At 40.3% G+C, this 13446-nt stretch overlaps 1 protein-coding gene across 6 annotated transcripts in view; it reads right to left on the bottom strand.

The window, feature by feature from the left end:
- The window catches only part of RAP1GDS1 (Rap1 GTPase-GDP dissociation stimulator 1), a 62446-nt gene that overhangs the window by 10960 nt on the left and 38040 nt on the right, over nt 1–13446 (bottom strand). For 5 of the 6 annotated variants that reach the window (XM_044428827.1, XM_044428822.1, XM_044428824.1 and 2 more), the window contains 7 exons: nt 11569–11697; nt 9246–9371; nt 6656–6799; nt 5905–6036; nt 5136–5270; nt 1841–1966; nt 76–215 (listed from right to left, as the gene is read on the bottom strand). In XM_044428827.1, coding sequence (XP_044284762.1) covers nt 76–215; nt 1841–1966; nt 5136–5270; nt 5905–6036; nt 6656–6799; nt 9246–9371; nt 11569–11697 — 932 coding nt within the window. Of the gene's footprint in view, nt 1–75; nt 265–1840; nt 1967–5135; nt 5271–5904; nt 6037–6655; nt 6800–9245; nt 9372–11568; nt 11698–13446 lie in introns of those variants that run through there. The other variant, XM_044428826.1, reaches the window with a different exon arrangement.

Raw genomic sequence — 13446 nt, 5'->3', positions numbered from 1 at the left:
CCCACAAATGAGCAGATTTGGCTGGTGGTCCTCACAAATCACACCTCTAACTTCAGGGCTGCACACATCACATACTTTTGATTTGCTGTGTCGTATAAGAGCAGAGAGCAGCCTGTTTGACTCTCCCATCACGCCGGCGTGGTCCTTGGCTTCACACCACTCCACCAGCCTTTCAACCAACTTCACATTCTTCCCCAGCTGTTCAGCAGCTTCTGCTATACATGTTGAAGAGATGGCATCTTTCAATATACAGCAATTGGGTCTCTTGTTTTAAAAAAAACACACATTTTTTAAAGATATTAAATAACAAGATATGTTGGCAGGCTGACATCCACTAAACGAAGGGGAGAGGTGTCTCAAAGGAAAATGCAACCAGAGCAAATCAATGTTGCTGTACCCACAGTGGCTTGTCATGTCATCCAAACCCAGCTGATCGACCATGACGGGTAAAGGGAATTGGCTACTGAGTCCCTTAGCAAAAGCAGCAAGAATACAAGTGGCTGCTAGCTGACGGACAGTGCCAGCCACCCCAAGAGTGCCCAAGCAGCACCTAGGGGCCGTTGGCACTGGCTTCCTCCCCCTCAGTCAGAATTAGTTGCTGCCTTCCACCTGCCCCCTTAAATTTACCCTTTTTTTCTGGGGAGTATGAGAACTGGCTGCCACAATGAAAACACCCCATAGGTTCATACTGTCAAGTTGGGACTCTGTTGGGCATATCACATATTATAGATGTGCATGTAGACTATATATTTATTCAAAGGAAAGGTTTTTATTATTGGATGATTAATTAGTGTATACCCTCATGCCCTTTTGGTTTTTCGCACAACATATGACTTATGGCCTGGCTGTGTTCTTACTTCATCCTTCACGAACAGAACACACTGGGAAGTATAGAGCAAATCTACCCTATAGACTCTGACATCATTTGTTTTCTTCTCCATCACCTCAGGTGCTTCAGGAACACCAAGAGGGTGTGTTCTATTTAAAAACAGCACTCTAAAGTGCAGTAACAAGCCTCACTGTGACTAAATAATTGTGAGTCGATCTTTTCCTCAAGAGTATACATAATAATGGCACAACTGGAGTCGGGCTCAGAAAGAAGCCAATCAAAAGAAAAGGGAGAAGCAAGGTCAGGGGAACAATGAAGTGCTAAAATGAGGAGACTGGCTTTTAACCAAGGCTGAAGGAAGAAATTTTGAGTCTGGTTTAGCAACTATCATACAATTTTAGGAAAGTTCATGATCTATGCTTGTCATAATTAGTGTCAGGTAATATATGACTCAAGATCTGAAGTTCAGTTAGCCAGAATATTTTAAAACAATGATTTGGCATCTTACCTTGCATTTTACTGATGATTAGAGACTTTATTTAATTTTTATTAGACTTTTCAGGTTGCAAAAAGTCCTTGCTACAAGCCATTTGACCAGCTAATGCTGATGGCCCTTGCATTTATTAAGTGTGGGAATTCAAGCCATTTTATTGTGCTATCAGACAGTGTACTCATTTAAAAAGTACTGAAAGAACAGCTAACAAAAATCACAAAACAATTCAAGAAAAAAACAATTTTGGCAACTAAATTTAGTTACGAGTGGTATATGAAACTGAAATGCATTTACGTACCATACGCCATGTTATGATTCAAATTGCTTGTAGTATATGAAGAAATTAAACATTTATAGGGAATCTGAGGGGTTTTTTTTAAATCAGTTCATTGTCCTTACTTTACGTATGCATTCAATTTATTTGAAGGATTTTCTTTAAGTCTTCTTCCTCTTCTACAAGCAACTTAGCAACCCACTGAATGAAAGCAGTATTAACATAGAAAGCAGTTTATTTTTACCTTGTGCATCTATTAACATTCTTAACGTCCCCAGCAGCTTGAACTGAACAGGGGGCATCTCGGATCTGAGAAATTTCAATACTGCTTCTGCCACGCCAGCTGACAGCATCTTTGCCTTATTTACAACTGCATGAATAAAGAACAGATATCATCTCAAAAGCACTGCAAAGTTGATACTCTTATCCTGCATGAAGAAGCTTATTTTTGAGATAGGCCAATAAATACTTTAGCCAAGGATACCTGAAAACAAATCACTGAGCTCTGACTGTGTGAGAGTTTGGCAAGATGCCCACAGAAAGGAATACTGGGTATAATTTTATCTCTCCCATGGTTCATCCACTTCTAGGCTCATCTGGTAGGGTAAATCAGAGCAGGACAGGGCAAGATGGCAACAAATTGGAATTGCTTGTCCAAGTACAGTTAAATTGCAATGTTTTCATGTAAGTCAATTCTTATAGAGATGTTGACTGGCAGCTTTCAACCAGTTTATGTTGGAAATATTTCCAGTAACAAATGGAGAGGTATCAGTGTCTGAAACATACAGATGCAGGCACCATGCTTTCTCCCTTCCTGATGGATGTTTTAATTTGATTTTACCACACTGGTCCAAGCTTTTGGAATAACTCAGCCTTTAGATTCAAGGAGGGGGCTGCTCTGGCTACTTCCTGTAAGTCAGCGGTGAGAACTGTGGGGGTTCTGGGGGGTCATTCGTAGCCCCTGGACACCCCCCCTCCATAGGCTGCCCTGTTGAAAGAAGTATTTTTTAACATCAATTGCTCATTTGCTCCAAAATTTGGCAGCAAAGTGCTCCACAGTGTTAAAAAGGTTAACTTTAGCTAAAAATAAACCAAAATGAAACAAATTCAGAAAATGTCCTGCTACATGGGTTGGGACAGTAACAGGCTGGGACATTCCCAAGGTTGTGCCTCTGCGAAGCACTCCGGGATACAGTCCATGGCCAGAAATACGGGTTGGCTGTGCGAGCTCGAGGGCATTTCTCACCCACCACACAGACTCCTCCTGCACAGAGAACCTTCACACTACGGCCCTGGGGGAATCAGCCACACCTCCCACTCTGCATCATGCAGGCCCCCTTGCTTCCTCAGATGGGCCTAGCTCCTGATTCCAGATAACAAGAGCAGCATCTTGGAGAAGGAGAGAAGCGTCATCCTACCAGTGCCGATGTCATTCCAGTAAGGATCCAAGTAAGTTCTGCTTATAGTGAACTATACTAGCATTAGAACAAACACTTGTGATGGTTCACCCACAATGTTGTACAGCCTGAGTGCATCTCAAATTGCTCCCCACTACATACCGTTACTACGGAACTGGGTGCAAACATCATCTAGCCTGATTTTTTTTTTTACACATTTACATCACACCTTTCCTCCATCATGAAACTTTCTGGGTGGTTTCCCCTCCAAGCACTGACCAGAACCGGAACTGCTTAGCTTGTGCAAGCATGCTGCCTCAAGTGCTTCAGGCCACGGCCTGGGTGTGTGAAAGTATGACGGACACAGAATTAAATAGATGAAAGGATTCCTGTTTGGGAACATGACTGCAGACTGTAAGGCATACTATGCATGCTGTAATTATGTCAGCGACAAACAGTACACCTTGCGAACAGCTGCAAAGCACACTGCAAGTTGCCAGTGTTTCCCTGGGCAGCTGTTCTCCCAAGACCTCCCTTCCGCTGTGCATGGCAACCGCCCCATTCCACGCCGGCAAGGCTCTCCACCCCCATGTGTGAAGCAGGAGACAGACTTTCCTCCAAAATGCATTTTAATTAAAAGTGAGAAGTTAGCTGGCATTTAGAATATGGACTAACAAGATGTTGCTTCTTCTGGCAGAAATTTCCTAGCTCAGAAGCTTACGCTTTATTTTCATTTTAAAAAGCTTCACTAAATTGCATTTTTATATCTCTGTGGGAATTTTAATATTAAATGTGCATATCTTTTCAGTATCATCTTATTTTGGAAAAAAAGAAAGTGAAATAAAGCAGGAGACTAAGAATGTGCCTGCTGCTCGAATAGCCCTTAATTTTCTCCAGTAACTATGCAAATAGTCCTAGAAAGCAAATACTTCATTCACAGCTAAATACTCCTCTAAGGGAGTTTGAAGAGGACTAAATGTATCAAATGTAGCAATATACAGTATACATGTAGTTCAGAACAATAACTGAAAGATCTCTCACACTTCACTGAATCTGGATGATTATCAGCCCAGGCTCCCGAGGCCAATGAAAAGATATATGAAATCCATAAACACAAGCTCAGAAGTGGCTTATAGACTGGTGACTGAATTTGCTCCTGGTCTTTACAGAAAAATCACACACTTCTATATGCTGTCACAACACTAGAGCAAATCAATTCCTGCAGAACATCATTGGTTCTTGCCAAAAAAAAGGAGAAAAACAGTGATTAGTTTCCAAAGTATACTCCTGAAATTGATGGCTTGTCCCTTTTTTCTGGACTGTACTTAGGAAATTTCATTTATGTTAGTTTGCATAAATCCTATGTCATTAGTGCAAGCACTGTGACAGCATTTGATAATGTTGAATATGAACAGCTTCATATTTAACTTTGTAGTTTGTGGTTTCCAACAAGTGCTTAAAATACTTGAAACATTCTCTCAGTAATCCTCACAATACCTCTGTAAGGTATGTCCTGACATTCATTCATTCATTCACTTATTTTCCTGCTTCTTTTTCTTCAAGGAACTCAAGGCAGCTTACATAATCTTCCTCATCCTCTCATCCCTATCCTCACAACAACCCTGTGAGGTAGGTTAAGCTATGATTCAGTGACTAGCCCTAAGTCACCTAACGAGCTTTGTGAACAAGGGGGGACTAGTATTGGATCTCCCAGGTCCTGTTCCAACATATTACTAATCTACTATATACTAGCAGTATACTAATCCAGCTCTCCTATTTTAATATTACTATTTTAGGGATAAGGAACCAAAATTAAAGGACGGTTGCTTGGCTATTGATGCTCTTCCCCCTGTACCCCAGCCACACTTAATTTCCAGCTGGTCTAACATCTGAACCAGGTGAAAGCCAACTGCTCCCAGGAAAACGGCTAGGGAAACTGTTACAGCTGCAATCTTAATAAGACAGCAAGCAAGTCCTACTGGATATTTATTTTGAATAAATATGTACAAGATTGTACTAAATATTTCCTAATCATGTGCATGAGGTAAACTGATTTGATGGAGGAAAAGCAATAATCAGCCAACTAGTACTGATCCCTCTTCCCTGGAAGCTGTCCTGAGAAAATGAGTTCTATGGGCATACCAGGAATAGCGAGATTTCGGAGTGCACTCAGCGCTGCATGCTGTACAGTGACATTTCCATCTTCCACATGCCTGTCCAGTAAATCCATCAGTTTCTGAACGATACCATTATCCACCATATGGATACAGTTTCCATCTGCACAAGACCAAAACACAGGAGAATAAAGTACATTCTTCTCTGCAGAAGATGCCTAATTGTTTTTCCCACAAACCCCATTTTACAGATGCCAAGAGAGCAGTAACCTTTGATTACCAGTACCTCTTCTGAAACACCAGCCCATCATTTAAAATAGAAATAAATGATGAAGCTCGACAAACTGTGTATCAATCTTGGGGCATCCAAGAGCAAACAAACGTCTTTCCAAAGAGCTTTTTTCCCATTTCAATGTACAGCTGACTCCAATTTCCACATCCTTGCTTTTTTTCATATCTGTCCCTTGATCTTCTTACATCATTCCTAATGCTTTAAGGTATATTTTAGAATGTACATTTTGAAAGCTACTTTTCCAAACAAAGTGCCTCTCCACCTACTCCTTTTCCTTTCATTGCACTGTGGGGAAATTATCACCTCATTAAACCACTCAAGTTATATTTGAAGAGTTTTAAGAGAGTGCTTGTATTTTAAGTTCTGAAATTTTAAAAAACAAGTATTTCCAAAACTGATGCCTGGCTCTGCTGAGAAATGCATGGTATGTATAAATATATAACCCAATTGCAACTGAACTTTAGTGACAATGACATGCTGGAATGTTAACTTCAATGATTCTCACCGTTTCTAGCAAAATTTGCAATTGCCAATGCTCCTGCAAGCTGCAGCTGATGGTTATTAGATGGGATCCATAAAAGCACCCTTTGGAACACGCTGCCTTTTCCTCCTTCAAATAGTTTTTGCATTGATTCATCTGGGAGTGAGAAAAAGCAATTTCATCAAAATGAGAAAAATGAAACCTATGAAGCTGCTTTGGTCCAAGTCAAACAGACTGATCCACTGAGCCCAGTTTTATCTATGCCACTGGCAGTGGCTGTCCAGGAGTTCGGGCAGAATCCCAGCCTTATTACTTTTAAGTAAAGATGCCACCAAGGGCAAGTGGGGTAGTTGCTCCTCCACTGAACCCTGTAAGGCTCAGGACAAATTATTCCCTCTTCTACATTCTGTAGCTGCATCACAATAGGTATATAGCACATGTAAATGTGCAGCATAACGAACAAAATCAGTAGGTTTGGGCACCACCACCTACTTTTGCCTGGGAAAATATGACTTGGGTAAAAAATGTAAACTGATTTTCACATTTCTCTGCTATTCTGGTTTCACATGGCTAAACCCACTGATGGAAATGTGACAGCTAGAAAGATAATCTAGAGGGCAATCCTATCCAAGTTTTGTAAGAAGAACTTCCAGCATTCCCCAGCCAGAACTCTTTTCTGTTCAAATACGATTAGGAATACTTGGACAGAAGCAAAATTTAAAGTTAATTTTTAAAATGAGCCTGCTGATGCAAGATACCCACGTACAATACTCACCACCCAGCAGGAGCAGAACCATAAGGTCAGAGGCAGTTTTAAGTTCCGCAATGTCATCATCTTTGTCACTCTCTACAGTCTTTTGGACAATCTCAAGTAGACACTCTACAAGTCCTGCTTCAACCAGCTGCAGCTTAATGATATCTGGGTGAAGAACATAATAGGTCCATGAGCTGGAATGCTTTTAATCTACCACAAGGCCAAAGACGTGAAGAAGCCAGCATGACAAAGCAGAGGGAAAGGTGAATGCCGTACACTGTCAGTGATATCATCTTTTCATTTAGGAAGCTATTCAGACATCTTTGTCAACTTGCAAGTACTATGAGGATAGTCAATCACAGAAGACAGCCTAAGATCCCAGAGGGGCTACAGATGTTATTAAGACTATTAAATCATGTTCTTTATTCAAGGTTTGCAGCAGAATTGTCAATATACTGGCTCTATTATTAGTTTTTGAGAGGCAAAAAACAAAAGAAGTATGATAATGTAACTGCATCTGGGATACTAAAAAAAAGAAGACAATATGCAGATAGAACTAGATGGCCCCTGCATTTTCCTAATTTCTATAGAGCCAACTACAGAATAGCAAAGGGTAGACATATTAATGCAAAGTAAATGATTTGTTCCCTGGTTAGTAAAGATTTGTTTGTTTTGCTGCAGCTTATGAGCTGTCTTCAAAAGGCATGTTGTCCACTCCCACCTCTTCAAAGCAAATTTATATCCTTCTACTCTGTGGGAACAGGACAGATGCTTTTCCTGTACAGGCATAGATGGTTTCTAGTCTAGCATTCTTGCTGTCATGTTCACTTTGTACATGCAGGGAGATTTCTGATGCAGGGTTTCACTCAATCATGTATTCTGAGGACCAACCAGGACATTTCCTTGCTATTTCAGCATGCAGCAAAGGATCTTGTTTTCCTCTAATGGACTACAGGTGAAAGAAGCTTACTTGGAAAGCAGCATGTGGTACCAAAAAGGATTTTTTAAAAAAATCTAGGTGTACTAGCTTTGAAAGAGAGGATTTTCCTCTAGTCAAGTTTATGAGGAATGAGATTAAAAAGAGTGTCTGCTCAGGAAATTCCATCCCCACCTGCCACCCTCTCTGCTTTGCAGGTATGAACTTTAAATTCATGTGTTTCAGTTTTGCCTTGTGAAATGGGTAGCTGCTGCACAGAAGAGCTCAGAGCTGTCTACTAGTGAGTTGTGGGGATTAGACCCAAACTCCTCTTTTAGCAATCACAAGTTCTGTCAAGCAACAAGTATTTCCTTTCATCTAATTCTGCATGAAATGTCACTATTGGTTTATTTGGATGCAAAGTATTTCTAATGTGTTGCTTACAAATGCTTATTATCTTTGCAAGAAAGGAAAATGTGCACCAAACTAGATGTAGCTGACTCCACCTACGGTGGCCCGCTAACCCTGTGCCGCCAGTTCTAGAGGCTATCAGCTGCCACTGTAACATGGCAAACAGTCGTCTGTAATCTCCCTTTAAGCCTGAATTCACTTGAGAAAAACAAAGATGACTCATTTCAGGCTACTTTAGTCATCCGGGTCTATTAAGATTGTATGTGCAGCTATTTTCAGTTTTCTATCTGTTGTGGAAGTACCTTAGTGATGCTGGTTAAGGAAATCAGAAACAGAATTTGTACATGATGCTGCAGTTCTATACAACACACCTGAGAATGAACTCATCCAGACACACTTCTGAGCACACTTCTGATTGCAATGTTAATCAGTCACCTTCTTAAATTTGGGGCAAGGATTAGGGTTCTTACATCCCCATGTCTACCAACCCTATCCCCTTTATCTTTGCCAAGTTTATTGCCAAGGTGTGAAAGGGAATTACACTTGTGTTCTCTTGAAAGTGAGTGGAACTCCCTGGGCCACTGGAAACCCTGCTTTATTGGTGTCACTGATAAAGAATTCACATAGAAAATGCTGTAGCTCCTTGGCAGAGCACATGGTTTTCACGCAGAGATCCCCAGCATCTCCGGGCAGGGCTGGAAAAATTCCTGCTTGAAATACTGGAAAGCCACTGCCCATGAGTGTGGACAGGTATGGTTTAGATGGACCAATCAATGGTCCGACTCCAGATGAGGCAGCTTCCAAGGTTCCTATAAGGAGAACATATCTTCAGTCCTCATCAATCAATAAAGGAATGTCAAAGACTAAGGAGGATGATATGCTGTCCTAGTCTGCAATGCAGTTTAAGTTTTCGTGCATCCAGGTGATTATCTGTAGTATCTTATATTTTGTAAGCCACCCTGAGGCTTTTTGTGAATGGGGCAGCATAGAAATGGTCTAAATGAATGAATGAATAAATAAATATCTGAAAGTACTGCTGGTATCTGCAAATATGAGTTCAAACTACTGCCACTGTGCCTGGAATGTTATGTTCACCCTCTTAAAACTTTTTCCTGCCTCATCTAATACTGAACGATGTGGAATTAAAATTTTCATGAGCGTGTGTGTAAATAAGAATGGGTCAAATAATGCTTCTAACATAAATAATTTCAGTTGCATAGCTTCGCTAACAAAGAACTACAACCTCTGTCTCCTAGAAAAACAAAACTGTCACCAGCAACTCACCATTTTCTGCCAAAGGAGCCAAAACTTCAAAAATCATCTCTTTCTTGTCATGTTCTATTTGCTTTTTGAACAGCTTCACAAGCTCTTCGGCAATGTTTGTGTAGGCGAACTGCTCTTTGCTTGATTCTGTGAAATCAAAAGGGAAAGAGCTAAGGGCACAGAAAAACAAAACAAAGTGGCAGAACTGTTTCCTCTTTAGCCTATTGGGAGGTGACTTGGTGCTGTGATTAATAGAGCTAAACAGTCTTCACAGACAGGAACAACACACTCCAATACTTAAGCCTGTCACTAAATGAAAAGAAAAACATCCAAGATTTTTAAGATAAATGTGTTGACCTGAATTATTAATTATGTTCAAAGCTGTTAAAAATTTGCGCCAGTGAAATGTGGATGTACCCATAGCAACAGCAAAATTACTAACATATAAATTAAGCCTTCAGCCGCCATCAACCAAACAAGAAAAATTACACAGTGAGTACACTGGGATACTGATTGAAGAGATGCAAAGGTCAGGCCCAGCACCTTAACATTTACAGGGATACATGCTGGTGGAATTTGTTCTGGCATTTCCAAACAGCCGAAGCAACACGCTTAAATCCAATATCCTTTCTGGGTGCCCTGGCAAAGGGCTGCTTTGTCTGTTAGCTCTTAACATGCAGGCACAAGATCTGGCTTACTGACCTGTCTTATTACATTTCAAGATGTCAATACATTTATGTGGAAGTGTAAATAGTTTCCTATCTATTAGTGGAATCCTATGCACGTTTATGCAGACAAAAACCCTATAGTTCCCAGCTTGCTGCAGCCAACTTAGCTGCTGGAAGGATGCTGGGAGGGATAGCTCATTTTTCTTCCTAAACATGCACAGCATTGCACAATTGGCCTTAGGTATGAGATGCTCACTTTGCAGAATCACATTTCAGCAATAGATACAGCATGGAAATAATTATTAGAATATAATAATGATAAGATTGAACAACAACTATTATTTTAGCAGCATGAATATGCATGGTGCTTTACAGAGCCCAAGAAGTTAAATCTATGCACTAAGAAGCTCACAATCTCAACTCTAACACATGGAACCAAAGAGGGAAGGGAGGGACGGCAGAAGGAAACCAAGAAGCAATACCTACACATTTCTGTTGCATGTGTTTTGGCTCCGTTACAGCACTGCACAGAACAAAGCATTTGCTTCAAAGCCTTCATGGAAAAGGTGCGTTTAGAAGAGGGATTTATGGGACATAAGAGAGGGAGCATCATACAGGCATTTTGAAAGGCAATTCCAAGCATGGCTTTAACATAAGAACAAGCAAGCAACTTATTTATCTGTAGGGGCAAGAGTATAATTTCCCTCTCATTCACACAGTCACAAGAAGAAGTTGCAAGGGTTCAAAATGAAATCCAACCCTGAGTGAGCATTAAAAGCTTTCTGTAGATTTGTACTTGCAACTTTAAGCCAGGACCGTTAAGTTGTATGACAGCACCAACAAGGCTCAAAATATCAAGCGCTGATTTGCTCACCACCAGCAGCCTGTGCTTGTCCATCCACACAGTAAATGAGAAAACGTCAAGGTGTTTCTAACCTGTGTGGGGGCTGCTGTTTCATACTCTTTATTTGCCTTTCTACTTCTGCTACCCTTCCCAAATCAGCCTCTCTGTCAAGTACGGGACCATGGTGGAGGGAAGGTACTGAGTGCCCCATACCGCACTTGTCAGAAATGTATCTGTCCGTTCCCTTTATAACTAGCCTTCCCTCCAATAAGCTGCTTCTCCTTATACCTGTCAAAGAACTTAGGCTGGGAGCTGATAACTGGCCCAGAGCCCCCCAGCAAGCTCCATGGTCACCTGGACACTAGAACCAGGCTGTCCCAAGTCCTGATCCAACTGCTACACCAAACCAGTCTCACAAATATTTCCTGGTAACCTGTACACAGATTTAGAAGATGGTTAACTCTGTAACTCCAGAGACACCTGTGGACCATCTTCTTTAAAATGAAGACAGCCAGCCATATACTGCTGAGACACAAGGATTTCTTTTAGGCAGTAAGAAGAAATAATATATAAAGTCACTGCAATTAAACCTTTAAACTACAATTTACAATAAACTTTATTTAAATAGAGGTATGGATGGATGAACTCATGCAAGAGCATAAGGCCAAAAAGGAGGAACTTGATAAATAAATTTTGGTTCCTTAAACAGTGAACACAGAAGACAATAGCAGTATTGCTTCTCTATTTGAGAACTTGCTGTACACAGCAATATGAACAATATAAGATAGATAAATAAAGCACAATCATTTAGGGATCACATCCCAGGACTTACCAAGTTCTGCTAAGTTTCCAAACGCAACAAGGCACATTTCAGTCAAAGCAGAATTTTGGCAATGAATGCCCAACAATTTCACTAATGTTGGGATAACTCCCATTTTGATGAGCTGAGTTTGTAGGGTATCTAAACACAAACAGAGAGATGTACAAAAAGACAAACATATTTAAGTTAGTGCTTCCCCTTCCATTGTTACAATAGCACCACCAATATCACAAACACAACATTCGGTATGGTAAAAGTATTTCTGTTCCTTGTTCTTTCGGAGTTATACTAAGCATTCAGTCCTACTACAGGAATAAATCCACATCTGGCCTACTACATGAGAAGCTGCCACTCAGTGTATCTATTTAATAAGCACAGGTTAGTTTTGGTTTACTTTAAATATGGTACTTTTCATCCACATTCCCTCCCCCACTGCAAAATCCTGGGGAATTGTAGTTTACTGAGTGCCCTATAACCGCTTCACATGATTACGATTCTTGTACTTACTTTGGAATTCTTGTTAAACCAAAATTTAAATTTCTGCTAGACCTCTTATGGCATCATACATTTATTAATGCTAAAGAAGAGAAAGCCTTGAATACTTTGTGTGATCAAGATAATGTGTACTTTGACCCTTAGAGGTTATGTGTGTGGATTGATGTCATTAATGATCCTGCATATCCAAACTGGATATTCCTAGATCTTGCATACCATAACCATTAAGGGTCACACTACATGTTGTATTAATTGCAGTGGAATGGATCCAGACTGAAACATTCTTAGAGTAACAGGCCCAATGAAATCAGTAAATTGTGGACTAATGGTTTTATCAGGTTCACTGTAAGCATGATTAAATCTGGATCCAACCTATAGCATCCAAGTCTTCTGCTTTTTTGTTTAAAGAAGTGTTTGACACATGATCTGGGCCACTTTAAGTGTAGAGGTAAGGTCTATGTTAAAATTCCCTCTTCTGGGGTATGACAAGAAGGAAAGAAGGAAGGAAGGAAGGAAGGAAGGAAGGAAGGAAGGAAGGAAGGAAGGAATCTAGTCTCCACTGGCATGCATTTCCATGTATACATTGCAACTCTGTAGAATTATGGATTATGGCCTTTTCATGCAAATCCATTATATGCATGTAATTTCAAGAAGTTTTACAAGTGTATATCCATGTGCAAGATCACAAGGGATTTTTTTTTAAATAAGGAAGGGTTATGGCCAAGACTCAAGAACACTCTGACTTTCTATTCTCTTCTCTCTTTATTTCTATCTCCCTGTCCTTGGTGAGTTATTCTCCATTTTCTCCTCCTCCTCCAACTCCCATCAGCCCTAGCCAGTATAACATACATCAATGGTCAGGGAAATATCTGTAAGGCCACAATTTTCACACACCTGCAGTAAGGTAAGAAGTAAGAAAAGAAATAATGTAAGTACTTCTGGTTACTTTATTATGCAAACAAAGGACGTCATCATACAGAAGACAAAAACACTTGAAACAAAATAGAAGTTTAGCAAAGAACAAGAAACACTGAGAAAAGTCCTGTGGCCAATACGATGAGCAACCTTTCAATGGGGAAAAGTATTGGTGTTTCTGTAACATTATTTCTAGTCTGCCTTTAACAACAGAATATCCTCTCTACCTCTCCTTCCCTCTCCCATTCTCTCTGTAAACTGTAATAGCTTGAATATTTTTGCAAATACAAATCCAATGCATTTTTAGACAAGAAAATTCCTACAACACCCGGTATGTCCCAGTGAGCCATGCAGGACTTTTTTCTGTTTAAATATGCATCAAAGCAAATGATGCAATATGAGATGCAGGGTTTGGTTTCTTCTGATTGCTCTATGGTTTCCTCCTGAGCAGAATCACAGGACCCTGAAGCTTCAAGCTTA

The sequence above is a fragment of the Varanus komodoensis genome, unplaced genomic scaffold, assembly GCF_004798865.1.
Source record: "Varanus komodoensis strain SLA01 unplaced genomic scaffold, ASM479886v1 scaffold2, whole genome shotgun sequence".
Taxonomy (NCBI): Eukaryota; Metazoa; Chordata; class Lepidosauria; order Squamata; family Varanidae; genus Varanus; species Varanus komodoensis.
Note: the sequence above shows the minus strand (reverse complement) of the source record. Positions and strands in the feature narration are given on the sequence as shown.